The sequence below is a fragment of the Hemibagrus wyckioides genome, linkage group LG12, assembly GCF_019097595.1.
Source record: "Hemibagrus wyckioides isolate EC202008001 linkage group LG12, SWU_Hwy_1.0, whole genome shotgun sequence".
Classification (NCBI taxonomy): domain Eukaryota; kingdom Metazoa; phylum Chordata; class Actinopteri; order Siluriformes; family Bagridae; genus Hemibagrus; species Hemibagrus wyckioides.
In genome coordinates, this window is record NC_080721.1 from 3,115,110 (window position 1) to 3,134,855 (window position 19,746).

General features: G+C 41.4%; 1 protein-coding gene across 2 annotated transcripts; it reads right to left on the minus strand.

Annotated features, from left to right (window-relative positions):
• Positions 1-1,105: 1,105 nt before the first annotated feature.
• pip5k1aa (phosphatidylinositol-4-phosphate 5-kinase, type I, alpha, a) lies at positions 1,106-18,266 on the minus strand. Of its 2 annotated transcripts, none has more exons than XM_058404975.1 (16): positions 17,995-18,266; positions 16,100-16,180; positions 13,219-13,253; positions 13,045-13,134; positions 12,129-12,259; positions 11,672-11,789; positions 10,481-10,633; positions 9,263-9,562; positions 7,887-8,080; positions 7,649-7,732; positions 7,470-7,518; positions 3,724-3,808; positions 3,187-3,393; positions 2,979-3,042; positions 2,853-2,897; positions 1,106-1,746 (listed from the first exon to the last, which is right to left on the minus strand). In XM_058404975.1, exons 2-15 carry the CDS (start codon positions 16,143-16,145, stop codon positions 2,888-2,890), a joined length of 1,566 nt encoding a protein of 521 aa, XP_058260958.1. In that variant the 5' UTR covers positions 16,146-16,180; positions 17,995-18,266; the 3' UTR covers positions 1,106-1,746; positions 2,853-2,887. The 2 variants fall into 2 exon arrangements, with proteins under 2 accessions (XP_058260958.1, XP_058260957.1); XM_058404974.1 differs by having other exon boundaries at positions 17,944-18,266.
• Between the last annotated feature and the right edge of the window lie 1,480 nt (positions 18,267-19,746).

Consider the following 19,746-nt stretch of genomic DNA (forward strand, 5'->3'; position numbering starts at 1 on the left):
ATAAGACTTCGATCAGAACATCAGGCCTCATTTATCAATCTTGTAGCAAAGTTAAGCCGAACCGAACTGTGTGACAGATCTGCGAAAGGTTCGAAAGCGTCTTCCCGTGCTTCCAAGTGCGCCGACAGCCAGGAGCACGAAATGAGCGATCAGGGTTGAACAGAGAGGTGGAGATCATTCTGACTCGCTTCTACACCAAAAGAGGCATTTATTAATGGATGTTAATTGTTTAATGATAAAAAATAACTCTGAACTAATAAACTAGCATGAGGATGTGTTTTGGATTGAGACTCCAAAAGCACTTTCCGAAGTGGTTCTGGATCACGTGTCGGCTTAATGCTGTAAACACGACAACTATTTAATCCTAACCGTATATACCTAGTATAAATATTAAAGTGCAGTAATCCATGCTAGTTATGGGACTTTCGTGTTTAAATGCGCGGATTAACGATTCACTAATAAATCTCTACTGATCCAGATTGATAAACGAGGCCCGGTCTACCAGATTTTTACACCAACCGTAGTATTTTCTTTTTGACTATTGAACCTAAATTAAATAAACGACAATGTAAATGTAAATGACTCAATGCTAACATGTAGCGTATATACACGTCAGATCACACACACCCCACAATTAACACGGTCAGAAAGATATCTGCATGCAAAAAAAAAAAAGCTAAAGCATAAGGCTCTTTTAATGAGAATAAAAATTAAACAGATTAGTAAACAAATGTTTATGGCAAGCGACACTGAAAGGTTAAAGTCACATACGATTAAGGTTAAGATGAAATAAGATCTGCTTGGGGCTGGATAATATGGTGATATAATTTCCTTATCCATATACACCGATCTGACACATCATTCTGAGCACTTCCCGGTCTGTAGTGGTCAGTGTCTATCAAAAGTATCCTTTAAGTCCTGTAGGTATCCTTTAAGCCCATGGAGGCCCCACCTCACGACTTAAAGGATCTGCTGCTAAGATACCACAGCACACCTTCAGGGATCTAGTGGAGTCCATCATGCCTCGCGAAAAGGGGGACCAACATGATATTACTCAGGTGGTCATAATGTTATGCCTGATCGGTGTAGCTTCTGTCTCTGTCTTTATATATATATATATGAAGTGTATCAGAAACAATGATATGATTTCTTTTTGCCCTTTGTTACTCTTCACATCTACATTATTGTGCACTTCCCATAATACTGCACCCCTACACGACGTTTTGGCTAAAATCTTGGCCACATTTGCACCCTTGCCTTTATCATAACCTGTACTTTCATTTAATTAATACTTAAAAACAACAACAACAACAACAACCCTCCACTAGTGGAACTGTTAAATGGCAGCAGTTTTTCCTCTCTCCTTTTTCCTAGCAAAGGAAACCTTTATGGCTCAGTGTTTAACCATGTTCATATAAACACACACACACACGACCGACTTCCTATATAACCTTGCATGAAGTGTATAGAAGCACAAAATAGGAGTTCATTAAAAAGGAAGTTCATAGTTGTGTGTGTGTGTGTGTTTGGAGTTCCTCACACACATTTCAATTTTCACACGTCTCACGTCTTAGCAGCAACCATAGATGCAGAAGTCACCTCTGAAACACCTCTGTACAGCCCGTGTGTGTGCTGCTGCAGTGTAAAGTACTTTCACCCCCTCATACGTTACGTCTGCTGATGTCCGTCCCCCCAAAAAAAAGAAAACCTTTGGTCCGTCTTCCTTGAAGCAGTACATCGCTGTTCCTGAGAGAAAACAACAACACTGATCTTTATCATCAGTTCATGAAAACATAAGAATGTTTCCTTTCCTTTATAAAAGAACGAAACGAAACAACTACACGAGGCGAAGTGTAAAATATTTACATAGAATAAATGTGAAAAAGAATCCCCACCTTTAGGGAATCCAAACCTTTTATTTATATTTTATTTTTATAGTCAGAGGTCTACGGCGTCCGGCGGACATGATGGTTGATAATGCTGTGCTTGAAAAAAAAAAGAAAAGAAAAAAGGAAATGACCAAATTGCGCCTCTTGGTGGTGCTTTTGCATCAAACACGATCATTCCATCATGAGATTTAGAATTTTAGATCCAAATTTATGATTGTTGTGAATGCCTTTGCAATTCGATTCAAATGATCGATTTCTTCCTCATCGAGGAAACGTACGAGCTACGAAAACACAGCTCCTCTTCTCTCTTACCCAGGCTGCATCAGGGTGAGTGACAAACACTCCTGCTGATGAACGAGGGTCAGAGGAGAACTGTAACTCAATACACAATGCCTCCGGACATCAGGTTGGATGAGCTACGGAGGCAGATGATCGCCTCGACTTCCTGTCAGCTCTGAACCTCTTTCATCAGTAAAGGGTCTCCACCCTCACTGGTGTTTTTCGTATCATCCTGACGGCTCTGTGTGAAGATCCCAAATTTTGGAGGTGTTTCTGAAATACGTAGGCACCAAGCGCTAATAACCAGGAGTCCCAGAGATTGTGTTCGCCTTATTCTGATGTTTGATGGTTACACGAAGCTCTTGACTGCCACATGACTTTGAAAACTTATCCCCTTTCATCAGGAAATATGGAGTATTAGCTTGGGTTCCTTAGGTTAATAAGAGGTTTCAATGAAGATTGGTACTTCCTTTGAAACTGTGCAATAAAAAGAACCGGGGGGGGGGGGGTTTGAAATGTACAGGTTCTCCTAGCTCCAAATGGTAGATTATTATTATTAAGTGCAAGCGGAGGCACTAATATGACCGCTTCGTGCTCATGACCCTCTCACAGGTCCAGAGACGGAGGAGTATAAAATCAACACGGCTACAAGACTCGAGCTGGTGCACCGGGTAGGAATCTTACCTTTTTTATTTTTTTTTAGAGCAATTTAGCTTCTGCTATTCCTCTCTGAAAAACATGAAGAGGTCGATTACACAGAGACAGCACATGTGTGACTGAATAATAACACACACACACAAACCTACGCACCTCGAGAGTGATTCATCGGCTAAGTCGCTTGCACCAGGGCTACTAATGAGGTCAGGGTCGTTTTCTGTGAGAATAAAGGCAGAAATATCTCTATTAAACATGTAGGACGATTACGCACGTGTTAATTGGAGAAAGAAATGAAAAAATGATGCAATTCTTTAGCAATTATCCTCCATCATCATTCCACTACTCCAACTTTCCGTCTTACCTCCACTTCCTGGTGTCTCTGAGGTGGGAGACCCGGCGCTGTCGCTATGTATCAGAGTCCACTCCTCGTCTGGATGAGTTTGTCCTGCGCTCGTCTGTGCTACCATACCCGACGACTGACCCTGCTGGGTTTGTCCAGCCACTGTGGCGTTAGCCTTGCGTTGTACTGCAGTGGCTCCGCGCGTCTTCTTAGGAGGCAATGCTTTTGCTAGGGAGGAGAAAGAAAGAAGGAGTTCTTCACTTTAGGGGCTTATAGTGCGCATTTTATTCCTATATATTCTTATTGTTATTCTGATTCTATGCCGGATCTAATCAACTCGATCAAACTTAGACGCAAAGACGAGAAATTTGGTCCAATTCTGTTTACTCAGGCAATCTAGGAAGGTCCAGTCTTCCTAATGATGGTGCTATAGTGCAAACATTTCCATTTTTGGACAATACGTTGAGTTCCTTTCCCATTATTCTTTTTTTGTAAGCCAACTGATTTCGGCTGCGTCAATTAACTTCACAATGGAGACATGACGTAACTTGGACTTACACGAAGACGTCCTGAAAACCGTGCTGCACATGAACTTCTTGAAGCGCTCTGCGTAGAAGCCAGGCCTGTGTACTGACACTGTATCCTGAAGCAAACAGATAAATAAATGAATAAATAAATATATACGTATTTACATAAATGCACATTTCGTCTTCCAGCTAAGTATGAAAGCGTTTCATAAGAACACGACTCCATGTATGTACCTATTTTCACCCGGGCGTAATTATCCCATTATTCATGAAGGAAGATTTTTTAACAGGATATAGATTGTGGAGTCCTGCCTCACCCTGTTTAATCTGTGCACATCAAAACACATTCCAAGACCATGTAAGGATTTTCTATTACCAACTGCAGTACGTTTACATTTCTGGCATTCGGCAGACGCCCTCATCCAGAGCGACTCTCATTTTATCTCACTGAGCAACTGAAGGTTAAGGGCCTTGCTCAAGAGCCCGGCAGTGGCAGCTTGGTGGACGTGGGGTTTGAACTCACAGCCTTCTGATCAGTAGACTAACACCTTCAGCCACATCCCACAGTACTGCATGAAGTATTCATATTCGCTATGAGAGAGCGATGAGCTAATCAGCAGTGTTTAAGCATCGACTTACAGGTGACACACTGCCTTACCTCCACTACGGCAAGCCCATGCATGTTAAACCATCATACCCACAAGAAAGAAGTCACAATCTTTTCCAAGGAAATGTCTGGAAATCTGATAAAAAATTTCAATGCATATGAACGTATAACTTCCTACAGGAAGGGGACAGCAATTTAAAACAGTTACTATAAAAACAAGCACATTAATATAAACAATCTCACACCGATCAGGCATAACATTATGGCCACCTTTCTAATATTATGCTGGTCCGCCTTTTGCTGACCCGTCCTGCACTGTGTATTCTGACCCCTTTCTATTAGAACCAGCATTAACTTCTTCAGCAGTTTGAGCAACAGTAGCTCGTCTGTTGGATCGGATCACACGGGTCAGCCTTCACTCCCCACGTGCATCAATGAGCCTTGGCCGTCCATGACCCTGTCTCCGGTTCACCACTGTTCCTTCCTTGGACCACTTTTGATAGATACTGACCACTGCAGTTTTGGAGATGCTCTGATCCAGTGGTGTAGCCATCACAATTTGGTCCTTTTGGTCAAACCCTTACACTTGTCCATTTTTCCTGCTTCTAACACATCAACTTTGAGGACAAAATGTTCCCTTGCTGCCTAATATATCCCACCCACTAACAGGTGCCATGATGAGGAGATCATCAGTGTTATTCACTTCACCGGTCACTGCTCAGAATGTCATACCTGATCGGTGTATACCATAGAATAATGTAATTCTTGAATTCAATTTGTTTAGAAGGGGCGGATTATTTCCGTATAATAGCAGAGCTCAGACAATAGTTCTGCCTGAATAGTGTAGTGTATACTTTATATTATGTTACTAATATCTCTAAAGCAGGGGTCTCCAACATGTCGCTTCATAGAAGCCTAAAGTTTCATAGAATATGCACAAAATTGATCAATTAATTTACTAAACCTGTTTAAATTTCATCCCAATCAAACTCACAGACGTCCCCCGCCCCTTGTACATAATGTGACTCCCTGGACAAATCACGCTCCTCTGTGTGTCCATGTGCATTACACGATTTAATACAGATGTTCATCAATCACTTTTACACGCACAGCTAGCACCGATACCGGACATGGAAGCGCGTTAAAATAAACTTATATCTATAAGCAGAAATTGCAGTAGTTTGGATAAAGGATAAAGAAAACACACGGCAGATGAATTTAACGTGGAAGCTGCTGGGAATTCGACAGCGCTGCAGTAAAAGTGCTGAATGAATCTATCCTGATGCAGGACGAGGGAGCTGAAGACATTTCGTCTGTCAATGTGCTGATAAAAAACAGAACCCATGTGAATGAAGGAAATCTGACAATAATAAGGGACACATCTGGTCAGTAAACCCGTTGAATTAATCAGCAGCTCTTTACCACCTTTATTTTCTATTTTAAGAACAAAAAAGGCTGGAGACCCCTGCTCTAAAGGAATAGCTCACGTACAGGGACATACGCTGGACGCTCAGTGTGTTCGAAGGCTAATAATAGATCTTATAACGTCCATTCACACATAAATTAAATCTTGTAATTGAGAAGGTGTTTTGCGGTTGTTGTTAGGAGAGTGACCGCAACAGTGAACCGGAGTGAATCAGAGCCATGAGTTTGGACGTGTGTCTGAACTAAAACGTCTGAAAAACGAAAGTAAAAATAATAAAGCACTCTTTTGAGTCGTTCCGAGTCTCAGCTTCCTCATTCCCGAACCGTGACTCTTCCGTGTTACAGAGAGGTTTACATCATATAACATTTATAGAACATGGTTTGGGTTTTAGCAGTTTGTAACAGTCGTGTTGCTTTGTACAGTTTCCCAGAGATGAGGGGAGAGAGAGAGAGAGAGAGAGAGAGAGAGAGAGAGAGAGAGAGAGGGAAAGAGAAAGACAGACAGATAGATACAGAGTGATAGAGAGACAGACAGACAGCCATGTTGCTTTGTACAGTTTCCCAGAGATGAGGGGAGAGAGAGAGAGAGAGAGAGAGGGAAAGAGAAAGACAGACAGATAGATACAGAGTGATAGAGAGACAGACAGACAGCCATGTTGCTTTGTACAGTTTCCCAGAGATGAGGGGAGAGAGAGAGAGAGAGAGAGAGGGAAAGAGAAAGACAGACAGATAGATACAGAGTGATAGAGAGACAGACAGACAGCCATGTTGCTTTGTACAGTTTCCCAGAGATGAGGGGAGAGAGAGAGAGAGAGAGAGAGGGAAAGAGAAAGACAGACAGATAGATACAGAGTGATAGAGAGACAGACAGACAGCCATGTTGCTTTGTACAGTTTCCCAGAGATGGAGAGAGAGAGAGGGAAAGAGATAGACAGATAGATAGATAGATAGATAGATAGATAGATAGATAGATAGATAGATAGATAGATAGATAGATAGATAGATAGATAGATAGATAGATAGATAGATAGATAGATAGATACGGAGAGAGAGTGAGTCTTTAATTTCTATTTATTTAGAATCTATTTAAAGGCAATTCTGCTAACTAACTGCCGTATGCAATAGCTTTCAAAACAAATGTGTGCATGTGTGCTTGTGTGTGTACTTGTGTGTGTGTGTGCGTGTGCCCACACAATTAAAAAATAATAAAATATTGAAAAAAATCCTGAAATAATGTTCATCTTCTTCACTTAAAATCGGAGGGAATATTAGCTGTGGTTCTAAATCATGCATGTTCTACATAATGACCTATAGGCAACAAAAGCCTTTATTTTCTGGAAAACATGGTGATTAAAATGAGAGAGCAGCTTCGTCTTCATTCGGTTTCTTCCATATGCCTTTGGGTTTCTTAGCGAGTCGGGTTTAGCTCAGGACTCCGTGCCGGTCATTTCATTGTTTCAGTGTTGAAGTAGCCGCTGGTTTCGCAGCATGATGATGGTACTGCATGAAACCCGTGGGCTGATTGGAAGACGCAGGCGAGGAAGGAACTGCATGTCGCAAGCAGGTCTTGCAAGCCACGGTTATGCTGAGGTGAGCTGAAGCAAGGACCTCTACACTTCCTAATAACTTTTAATGGCTGTAACCCTCAATGATTTGACTCTGTTTTCCACGAAATAAAGTTTTGTTGGTGTATTTTGTGTTACAGGAGAATATCGCTGTATATCACTGTGAGCACTACCACGTACCCCATCATGAACCAAGGCTTTCCACGAATGCTCCAATTTTTTCACGAACCTATAAATAAATAAATAAATAAATAAATAAATAAATAAATAAATAAATGCCAGTGCAGGTTTTAAAGAATAGATATGTTACATGATTAAATACTAGCACCAACGGTATAACCTGTGCTAAAGCCTGGTACCTGTAGGACTGGAGAATGTCGATGATGCCAATAAAAATCAGCAACCTTTCCCCCTTTGGGCTATGAGCTGGCATTCCTCCCGTGCTGCAGTGACAGAAACACAAGAAAATCAAAAAATAAAGATGGAAAAAAGGCTTAAGTGATACGCCCGAGTCGACGCAATAAGCTTAATACATGCAATGATGCTGAGGAGAGCCTTAAACTCCAAGCTTTTCACACTGGGAAAGCGTTATCTGACCTCTCAGTGCACTGTGGAGCAGCCTTGCCCTTGACCTCTCCCTGGATCGCCTCCATGGTTGTGCAGTAGAGGGGTTTCTGACCCTGATTCTTCTTCTGATCAGGTGCTGGCGTGGATGCCTCTTCTCCTGCCCGGTCCACATTGTGAATCCCCACGAGTAGACTGTAGTCCATGATCTTAAAGCTCTGCAGCAACTAAAATGTAGACACAACAGGCTAAAATGATCCTAAAGCAGATGATGAGATACAGGAAACCACGTTCGTGGATCTTGGTGGTTAAGGTGTTGGACTGCTGATCAGAAGGTTGCGAGTTCGAATCCCAGGTCCACTATGTGCTGGGCCCCTGAGCAAGGCCCTTCACCCTCAACTGGTCAGTTGTGTAAAAGAAAAAAAGTCGCTCTGGACAAGGGCATCTGTTAAATGCCAGAAATGTAAATATCTGTTTTATTTAGGTCATATGGTCATTACAGGCCTTTACATGCCTTTGCTGCTTGTTTTGCCATTTCATGACCTGACGCAGAGGCATGCCTACCTCCTTGAGTGTGCTCTTTACTTGGCAGATGTTGTGAGGGTGATGTTTTTATTCATCCACCTTCGTTGCCTTTATTAGTCTCACAGAAAAAGAATCTGGACAGAGGTCTTACTTTCAGACTAATCTAAATTCTTGAGGCTGATGAATGGAATCCAACACATTAATATCTCTTTCTCTCTCTGGCAATCATTCTTCCATCATTTGAACTCTCATTCATCTTTGAACTCTTTTTAACAATGAATCCTAACCAATGCGGAAGGAAGAAATTGTTTTCTGCTGATCTGGGAAATAGAGTGACTTGTCCTCGTGAAAAATGATGATGCTAGACATTTTCTTAAACTTACTTCCCTCTTCTTAGTCAATTTTTTCCCCAAGCTAATGGCTGTGTAGCAGAAGCATGTTAGCTATAAATGAACTGTAACAATCACCAAAAGTATCCAAATATAAATCTATCACTCTATTCTTCCCGAGAATGGCTTGAAAAAAAGTGTGTGAGCATTTTTCTTTTATATAAAAATCCCAGTGTTTTCTAAAGGAGTAAAATTCATACATTTGTAAGCGTGGCTAAATGTCCAAATACTTTTGGGGCCACTGTATATAAAGTCAAACGCATTCCAGTAATACATTGATACTACCCCACCCACCTACTAGCCTATGGTCAGCATCTGTGAGCTCATGTATGTGGAAGAGGGCAGAGTGTTAGTGTTAGCCTTAGCCTTCATCCTCCCCAGTTAGAAACTGTTGAATGATAAGGGAATAAATCTGACTGATGTGTGGGAACTGGTAAGTGTCCAGATTAGCCGAGGAAAAACCCAACCAGTGTCCTACTTGTTGTTTTCTCTCACCAGGCAGTCTCGTTGGATGGTCTTGCATAGTGCGCTGTAATGATCTGCCTCCAGTAGTAGGCCATCGGGCAGGTCCTGGATGAAGTCCAAGTCTTTATAGGTGGGAAGGCTCTTCGTTCTCTCTTTAGGTGAGGCACGGCGCTTGTATGTGGAGCCTTTCAGGTCATATTTAAGGTGCATGGGGACAGCACGAGGCAGCAGGTTGTTCATTACTACAATGCGGATGTTCTTCCCTCCGGCCTGAATGCAGTAGAGGCCATAGAACTTGGGCAGCAGTGTACGCTTGTTCTGGTTCAGGTTCTGGAGGAACAAAAAGTGATAAAAATCCCTAATGCATCGATCAATCACACAATTAACCACATTTCAAATATGCGTATTGTTAAATTTAAAATAGCCTCACATGTGACCAATCATCACTGAGGATCTTGCCTAAATGAGTAGCATGATGCTCTCACAATAACGCCTGTCCCATTTGGAAGAGTTTTTTATTATTTTATTTAGACGTTCAGTGATACAGTTGCTTCAGTTACAAGGATTTTTGTATCTTTCTTAGCAAAGGAAATCATCATTTATTTATTTATTTATTTAACAGGAGTTCCAGGCAAGAATAAAATGGCTAACAGGTACACTATACTGCCAAAAGTTTTGGGACACCCCTCCAAATGATTGAATTCAGGTGTTGTCAGGTGTAAAGGTGGCCCCTTAGTTTCACTACTCTTAATGCTTCAGCTTCACACCAAGACATTTTGGACAATTACATGCTTTGTGGGAACAGTTTGGGGATGACCCCTTCCTGTTCCAACATGACTGCACACCAGTGCACAAAGCAAGGTCCATAAAGACATGGATAAGTGAGTTTGGTGTGGAGGAACTTGACTGGCCTGCACAGAGTCCTGACCTCAACCTGATAGAACACCTTTGGGATGAATTAGAGTGGAGACTGTGAGCCAGACCAAAACTGGGACGTCTGCCTTTACATGCACATGAATGTAATATGGAGTTGTCCCGCACTTTGCAGCTATAACAGCTTCAACTCTTCTGGGAAGGCTTTCCACAAGGTTTAGGAGTGTGTTTATGGGAATTTTTGACCGTTCCTCTAGAAGCGCTGTCATTTGTGAGGTCAGGCACTGATGTTGGACGAAAAAGTCTTCGCTCTAATTCATCCCAAAGGTGTTCTATCAGTGTTCTAACAATCAGACACAAATATATTTTTCTCACCATAAAGTACCCAGGTAGTAATTTTTGCAGAAACTCTGCCTCCTTGTGCTGGACAGTTTTAATGATGAACTCATCATCACTGGAGACGTAAAAGAGAGACCCGCTGGCCCCAGGGTTTGACAGCTCTATCAGGGGATCGTTACACAGGGAATACTGCAGAACACACAAGAACGTTGACAAATAAGTACATCAGACAGACATGTTAGACAGATATGCTTCCTCATACCAGTACATGATGCACAAACACGTGGCAGCAACTCTTAATGGGGCTAAAAAAAAAAAAAAAAAAAAAATCAACTGCACTAGTTAATTCAATACTTTATTTATCTGAACAGTCAAATTAGAGTTTTTTGGGGTTTTTTTAGCACTGGTTAGAAATTTGTAACCAAATGATACAGCCAAGAAGGCAGGACAACTGTTCATTAACATCAGAGGACAGTTTATTTATCAGAACTGTGAGCTGCTTTTAGGTAACTGACCAGTTCATTGGTCAGTATGCTCTTAGTTAAATTGTGTCACGATGCTATAGAACAGGGTTCTATAGCATCAAATCTTTCCCTGGATGGCCAATGCACTGCAGAGTTTAGCTCCAACCCTGATCCTCTACCTGTGATTTTCTAATGATCCTGAAGACACTGATCAGGTGTGCTTGATTAAGGTTTGAGCTAAACTCTGCAGGAAAGTGGATCTCGTGGGCCAGATTTGAGGATCCCTGCTATAGAGTGTAATTTCCCTTATTTTGTATTCCTTAAGTATTATTATTTTAATGGAGGGTTTTAAGAATTCTGGTGCTAATGCCATCGCCTACACTAAATTACACTTTATAGCAGGGATCCTCAAATCTGGCCCACGAGATCCACTTTCCTGCAGAGTTTTATATATATATTTTATAGTAAGATATAAAATAAAAAAACATATTAAAAAAATAAAATAAAATTTAAAAAATAAAAATACTAATAATCTATCTATCTATCTAAATAAATAAAAAATAATTTTTTTTTTTTTTAATTTATTAAAAATCCCACCTTGGCTAAGGGTCTGTAGCTGACTAGCTAAGGCTACAGAATATTCTACATAAGCTTTAATCTAATACTGAGATTACAGTAGCAGATTCGGTCAACAGTATACATTCACAGGACTGTGTGTTTAAATATAACTGCTGTAGTGATGGAAGAAAGTGGAGAACATTACAAGATAGTCATCAGAACGAATCCCAAACATCTCTCGGAAGTAGCGGAAGGCGATTGGAGCATAGGTTTTAAACCTGAAATCGCCATGGTGATGTCCAGGGGTTAAATTACTGCCCTCACTGGTGAGAGAGAGAAGAAGAAGAAGAAGAAGAAGAGAGGGAGAGAGGAAGAGAGGGGAAGAGAGAGAGAAGGAGTGGGGGGGAGTGAGAGAGGGAGAGAAAGAAAAAGATATGACAGAAGGGGGAGAATGAGACAAAGAGAAAAGGAGGGGGTAGAGAGAGAGAGAGAGAGAGACAGATAAGGAAGCATTAGATAGATAAATTCAAGGAATAAATAGGATTGTACAATCAGGACTATACAGACTGCAGTAAGATTATCTCTACAGCACATTTAATCCTGTTTATCATCATCATCATCATCATCATCAATCCATAAACACTTCAGATACAAGAACACACCTGGGAAAGAAAATACTCTCCACTACTTCAAAATCCTGCATGAGAACATCTCTCTCTGGCTTCTGGCTCAAGCTGCCCACGGTGTGTGCAATGCCCAGCTGGATCGCACCTTTCAGGGCAGATGAAGTTGTCTAGATAGATGAAATACATACTAATGAGATCACATGGTCTTCATCCCATACAACATACACCGGTCAGGCATAACATCATGAGCAGTGACCGGTGAAGTGAATAAGACTGATGAGACTGATTAGTGGGTGGGATATATCAGACAGCAAGTGAACATTTTGTCCTCAAAGTTGATGTGTTAGAAGCAGGAAAAATGGACAAGCGTAAGGATTTGAGCGAGTTTGACCAAAAGGGCCAAACTGCAATGGCTAGACCACTGGATCAGAGCAAAACTGCAGCTCTTGTGGGGTGTTTCCGGTCTGCAGTGGTCAGTATCTATCAAAAAGATCCCACTTCACAACTTACAGGACTTAAAGGATCTGTTGCTAACATCTTGGTGCCAGATACCACAGCACACCTTCAGGGATCTAGTGCTTCGCAGGTGGTCATAATGTTATGCCTTATAGGTGTATAGCATGGTCATTAGTAATAGTAACGGGTGTTATGCAAGGTTAGAAACCACTAAATAATTGCCAGTGTTACACAATATTAATGCAACATCGCAATTCTGCTTGGAGATAGGGCCATATCAGCAATAAAAGCTAACCTTCAACCTCGAATGACTTGGGTGTGTTAAATATTTGGCAAAAGCCATCAAGTGTCGAGAAAACAAACAGTGCAGTTTCCCAATTTATGAACTGGCACAAAGAAACAGTACACAAAAAAAAAAAATCCATTATGTCGCTTGGTTCAGTGCCACGAAAGCAACTGAGCCATTGTGAGAGTACACATGACTTAGCCTTCTTGCCTTTTTGTACGTAGTCTCCCCTGTAGGGTCAATCCCACGATGACCGATGGTTCTCTTATTGGTCTGCGATGAACTCAAAGAGGTCTGGCCCTGGGAATTGAGAGTAAAATAGCTTTCATTGTACTGACCAGGACAAGTGGACAAGTGTTTGTGAACGCAGAAATGGATTCTTACTTCAACAGACGCCATCCTTAGAGTTCCAGCAGGTCCTGTATGGACATAAAGAAAAATGTCACCTCCGTGTTTAGACGTATAGGAACACCTGCTCATCTATTCATGCAATTAGCCTAACAGCACAATGCATAAAATCATGCCGGTAGAGATCTGTTCACTGGTGAAAAGGGAAAGAAAAGATCTCAGTGACTTTGATCTGCTTGTTTGTTTGACGTGGTTCGGTCAGCGGTTCGTCACGGTTGTTGGTGACAGTCTCCTGGGATTTTCACACAATGTCTACAGTTTATATAGAACAGCACAGGGAGCGGCAGAAAAAGCTTCGTTGATGAGAGAGGTCAGAGCAGAATGAGTAGCATTTCAGGACGTGTTAAATGTCAAAATCTTAAGACAGATGGGTTACAGTGGTTTTAAATTCTATTGGCTCTTTTTGGGATATCTTGAAATACATGTATATACACCAATCAGGCATAACATTATGACCACCTGCCTAATATTGTATTTGTCCCCATTTTCCTGCATTGTGTATTCTGACCCCTGTCTATCAGAACCAGCATTAACTTCTTCAGCAATTTGAGCAACAGTAGCTCGTCTGTTGGATCGGATCACACGGGCCAGCCTTCACTCCCCACGTCCATCAGTGAGCCTTGACTGTCCATGACCCTGTCGCCGGTTCACCACTGTTCCTTCCTTGGACCACTTGTGATAGATACTGACCACTGCAGACCAGGAACACCACCACAAGAGCTGCAGTTTTGGAGATGCTCTGATCCAGTGGTCTAGCCATCACAATTTGGCCCTTCATCAAACTCGCTCAAATCCTTACGCTTGTCCATTTTTCCTGCTTCTAACATCAACTTTGAGGACCAAAGGTTCACTTGCTCCCTAATATATCCCACCCACTAACAGGTGCCATGAAGAGGAGACCATCAGTCTTATTCACTTCACCTGTCACTGGTCATAATGTTATACCTGATCAGTGTAGGAAAGGTCAGTTAGTTAATAAATTGTTCTGACCCACAAAACCACTGAGTGATGATCAAAAGTGTTGATTATTACCTTTATCATTCTTATATCTCAAACTAACCCTGTCCGACTGATAGTACTCAATAAAATGTTTGTTTTGGAAGGAACAGGCAATCAGTGAGAGGTAAACACACACACACACACACGCATGCACACGCACGCACGCACGCACGCACGCACGCACACGCACACACACGCGCACGCACGCACGCACACGCACACACACGCACGCACACGCACGCACACGCACGCACGCACACACACGCACACGGCATGCTCTAACACCTGCCCCCAGAATCTTTGATTCGGTTTTATTTTCCCCTTTGTTGAACGACTACACATCTGTATGTACTAAAAATAGGAACAGCAGCAACAAAAGACCTTGAAAATGCTTCAATTTCAACACAGGCATTCTGACACACACTCATGCATATGTACCTCTGTGACGAAACAATCTCCATAACAGAGAAACCACATCTGAAGGACAAACATCAAACTAGTTATAATGGGCAGACGATCGCTCTATGAGTGTACCGAGAGTACAGGAGGGTGGACATGTATAAACCTTCTGAGAAGGTTCATGAGTGTGTGTGTTGTAATCAACAAACTAGCCAGATCATCAGTTTACTTACCTTCTCAAAACTGCAAACTGTTAATGTCTACACTATATTGCCAAAAGTTTTGGGACACAGTGAAATTAACTCTTAATGCTTCAGCTTCATAGACGAGACATTTTGGACTGGGAGCCAGGCCAAAACTGGGACGTCTGCCTTTACATGCACATGAATGTAATATGGAGTTGTCCCGCCCCTTTTCAGCTATAACGGCTTCAACTCTTCTGGGAAGGCTTTCCACAAGGTTTAGGAGTGCGTTTATGGGGATTTTTGACCATTCCTCTAGAAGAAGTGCATTTGTGAGGTCAGGCACTGATGTTGGACGAGAAGGTCTGGCTCACAGTCTCCGCTCTAATTCATCCCAAAGGTGTTCTATGGGGTTGAGGTCAGGACTCTGTGAAGTTCCTCCACACCAAACTCTCTCATCCATGTCTTTATGGACCTTGCTTTGGTCACTGGTGTGCAGTCATGTTGGAACAGGAAGGGGTCATCCCCAAACTGTTCCCACAAAGTATGAAATTGTCCAAAATGTCTTGAAGCATTAAGAGTTCCTTTCACTGGAACTAAGGAGCCGAGTCCAACCCCTGAACTCAACGATTTAGAGGGGTGTCCCAAAACTTTTGGCAATATAGTGTATGTTGAACAGATTAAAGTACTACTATAAACTCTTTTTTTTAAAGTAGTGAAGTAATGATGACGTTAATCTTATATCTGAGCTAGTGAGAGGGGAAAAAAATCTTTCAAAAGATTTAGGTTAACCAGATGAGTCAGAATGAGTAAACCACCAGAAGATGTTAGAGGAGATAACGTGTCATACTGTGTACACAATATCAAAATACTGTACGAAAATAGCAAACAAATCCGGTATAGCTGAGGTGTTTAAATTTACTATCATATCGGGCCATTTTACAGAGCAGGGACACACAAATAGAGCAGGATAGTCCTTAAAAGTCAAGCCAGAACTGTACTGTATTAAATTTCTACTTAAATCTGTGCTTTAAAAAAAAAATAACTCATCCCTTTAAGACTACTCTTAAGGCTTTAAAACAAATACATATTTAAGACAAAACATTTTACTTTCACAAGTGGTCATTACATTGAAGAAGAAGAAGAAGAAAAAGAAGAAGTGAAATAGAAAAATACAAACTGGTGTTGATTTTCGATAAGCCTTTGTTTCTGTACCTGTACTGATAAAATAAACACCTCATTCATTTTTTTTCTTTCTCTCCTGTGCTGAGACTTACTGTTGGAGTTGGCTCCCTCGGGAGGGACTGGACCAGCTGTAGCCATTCTCTGGAGGAAGTTTCATAGGTCACTTACAGCGTCTAGAAATCAGAAGCAGAAACAATTTTTATTTATTTTTGAATATTTACAATTCCAGTGCTGCTGTCAGGCTTGCTCCTCGGTCAACATGAGGAGGATGTTTGTTCAGATATGTTCTCTAACTAACCCTTAGGCACTTCCAAGAAAATATGTGGCATACAGGAGATATGATCTCTACTGATTCAGGACTTATACTCTTATCTTTTTTATTAGGAACATATGCGAATTCATGCAACTATCTAATCAATCATATACACAATATTGCCAAAAGTTTTGGGACGCCTGCCTTTACATGCACATGAATGTAATATGGAGTTGTCCCACCCTTTGGAGCTATAACAGCTTCAACTCTTCTGGGAAGGCTCTCCACAAGGTTTAGGAGTGTGTTTATGGGAATTTTTGACCATTCCTCTAGAAGCGCATTTGAGAGGTCACTGATGTTGGACGAGAAGATCCCAAAGGTGTTCTATGGGGTTGAGGTCAGGACTCTGTGAAATTCCTCCACACCAAACTCACTCATCCATGTCTTTATGGACCTTGCTTTGGTCACTGGTGTGCAGTCATGTTGGAACAGGAAGGGGTCATCCCCAAACTGTTCCCACAAAGTATGAAACTGTCCAAAATATCTTGGTATGAAGCTGAAGCATTAAGAGTTCCTTTCACTGGAACTAAGGGGCCGAGACCAACCCCTGAATTCAATGATTTGCTGTGGTGTCCCAAAACTTTTGGCAATGTAGTGTATGAGCAGCACAGCATAAACAAAAATCTTAATTTAAAGTTCAGAGAGAACTCCAGAATGAGGAAAAAAGTGCAAAATCTATCATTTTAACCATGGCATGGACGTTGGTGCCAAATGGACTGGTTTGAGTATCACAGAAAATATCACACGTGAACAAATGAGCGACACTTCCATTTGTTGACCATAGGTCAGAGAAAAGTGGTTCAAGGTTCCCGGAAGGATACAGTTAGCAAAATAATCACTCTTTCACAACGTACGTCAGCGTGCACAAAAACATCACAGTAGACAGCCAACAGCTGAAGATCTCATCAGGCTCCAAAGGTCCTTTTGTTTTGGCAAAGTGCTGCTTCATGAATGAGTTCCTAATGAAGTGAACGGCGAGTGTTAAGTCCATTTCAGAAGAAGTTATTAGACGAGAAGGGACTATGACCAATGTTCAATCACCGCTCACCTCTGTTTATATCCCGTATCTTCGTTTTTACGTAATAAACGCAATTAATCGATGTTTTTTTCCCCACCATGATTCACTATCACTACTAAATTCAGTCTGGTTTTATTGTAATCACATATTTTATTTTATTTTTTTGCTGGCACCATGACCGATAAGAAGTGAATCATTTAAGAAACTTGTTATATTTATACCTGAAACCTTCATCAAGGTGATTTTCCAATGATGATGATCAAAGATGATCAATATGCAAATGAGCCCCTATTGCGTCATCAGCCACCTCTACCGTGCTTTAGCTACTTACCCCTGAAAAGACTTGGCGACCTTACCTGCAAAATACAAGCTTCAAAGTGACCAGCTAACTTCTTTCAACGTGTTAGATCTGTTTGGTCAGCACCAGATAATGACCCCTTGACCGATCGAATCTCGCTGTAAATCTCGCTGAAAACTCTTAGCTAGCTAGCAAACAGTTACAAAGAGTCACTTGCAGGGTTTAGCTAGTTTGGCTTTACACGTTAACTCATGGTCAGTAAATCAAGTTAAACCAACAAAACAACTGTCTTAGCAAGTCAGCTAACCTCTTCTTGTTTTGTTTTGTTTTGTTTTTTTCTTGATAGTTTAGTCTTCACCTGTTGATCCCACCGAAGACAGAATGATTACCAGTCGCCGTGCAAAAGCTGTATACTGTATATTTTTCCTGGTTAGTTCAAGTTGATAGTCGACTTATTATTATTACTATTACTATTAACTTTAACTTCTTCTTCTTCTTCTTCTTTTATTTCTTCTCCTCCTCTTCATGAAGAAGACTGCACCCCTGATCCGCCGTGTTTATCAAATCTGCTCCGCATACTTTTCAGGGGCATCCATTTCCTTCTCTTTTCTAATAACATCCTTAAAAGCTTGCTATGGCTATGTATTGAAATCTGTCACACGCCACCTAGTGGTTGTTCGGCGCCATGACACTGCCACACACACACGTCTAAACATGACTGCTAGACATACTTTTACTTCAAGGACCAAGTTGTCACGTTTAGATTAGAATTACGTTGATGTTTTAGTCAGCATTTTGTAAAAATCATCATTTCTAATCGGTATTAATACTAATCTGTTCAAACTGATGCTGGAAATGGATGTGCTAAACAAAACCTTTCCTGCGTTTCTGATCCGTTTAGCATCAGGAAATGATTCTGATTTAACGAAAACCTTTTGGCGTTTCTGATTTGTTTAGCATCACGAAATGATTCTGATTTAACGAAAACCTTTTGCCGTTTCTGATTTGTTTAGCATCAGGATATGATTCTGATTTAACAAAACCTTTTCTGATTCATTTAGCATCAGGAAATGATTCTGATTTAACGAAAACCTTTCGCCGTTTCTGATTGGTTTAGCATCAGGATATGATTCTGATTTGACAAAACCTTTTCTGATTCGTTAATTGAGCAATATCGCAAAAGCAACAGCACAGTTTTACAGATTTTCTTAATCTCTTAATCGTAATAATGCCTATGGCAAATTACATTGTTTCTTTCTTTCATCTGTGCTGACATTCAGAATAACCGCGCAACTGCAATGTAAGTATAAATATATTCATATCTATTAATTAAAAAAAGTACCTGACATGTCAGCCACTATGACAAATATGAAGCAATATGGCCAAATGTTTTGATTAAAAAAGCCATCTTCTTCTATTGCTCCATGGTCAAGTTCTTATGCTCACATGTCCAGTCAAGTCCCAAAGCTTTTATTGTCATTTCAACCATATATATCTGACGCAGTACATAGTGAAATGAGACAGCGTTTCTCCAGGACTCTGGTGCTACAAGAACATTGTAGGGGCTTTCATGGATAGGTGGATAGCATCAATAGTTCTGTCACGTTTATATCACAACCAGCATTTTCAACTTTTTCATCAATTTGTTCTCCAGTTGCTCCTCTGTGGGATCAGACCATTCAGGCCAGCCTTCACATAAGTGAGCCTTCCCACATAGCAGAAGGCTTTGGGGCAGATCTGGCCTTAAGCCGGCACTGCTGGCTGAGTTCTGGCATGGCAAGTGGCATGTCAACCAGATGTGGACCAGGTCTGGCAGTGATGGCACTGTTTATATGATGGCATGCCAGATGTGGCCTGGTTATGGTTTGGTTTATGTGGTGTGGCCCAGTATTGGCCTTGTGCTGGCCCATGTTTGGCCCACCTCTGGCAAACCAGATATGGGCCACCAAAGGGCCGTCATTCTTTGTGGTATGTTGGCCGAGTGTAAGTGCATTGTGTGGGCCAGATCTGAGCCAGATCTGAGCCCTATTTTGCTATCTGGGTTGTGAGCCCATGACCGTTTATCCTTCCTTCAACCATCTTTGGTAGGTTCTAACCACTGCAACCTGGG

Excerpts from the sequence above, each read along its gene's own strand:
- pip5k1aa (XM_058404975.1), bottom strand. The coding sequence starts at position 16,145 with ATGGCTACAGCTGGTCCAGTCCCTCCCGAGGGAGCCAACTCCAACA. Across the intron at positions 12,260-13,044 it reads GGGAGACTACGTACAAAAAG|ACAACTTCATCTGCCCTGAA; the intron begins GCAAGAAGGCTA and ends TCATCTATCTAG. Across the intron at positions 11,790-12,128 it reads GAGAGTATTTTCTTTCCCAG|TGAGGGCAGTAATTTAACCC; the intron begins GTGTGTTCTTGT and ends CTCTCTCACCAG.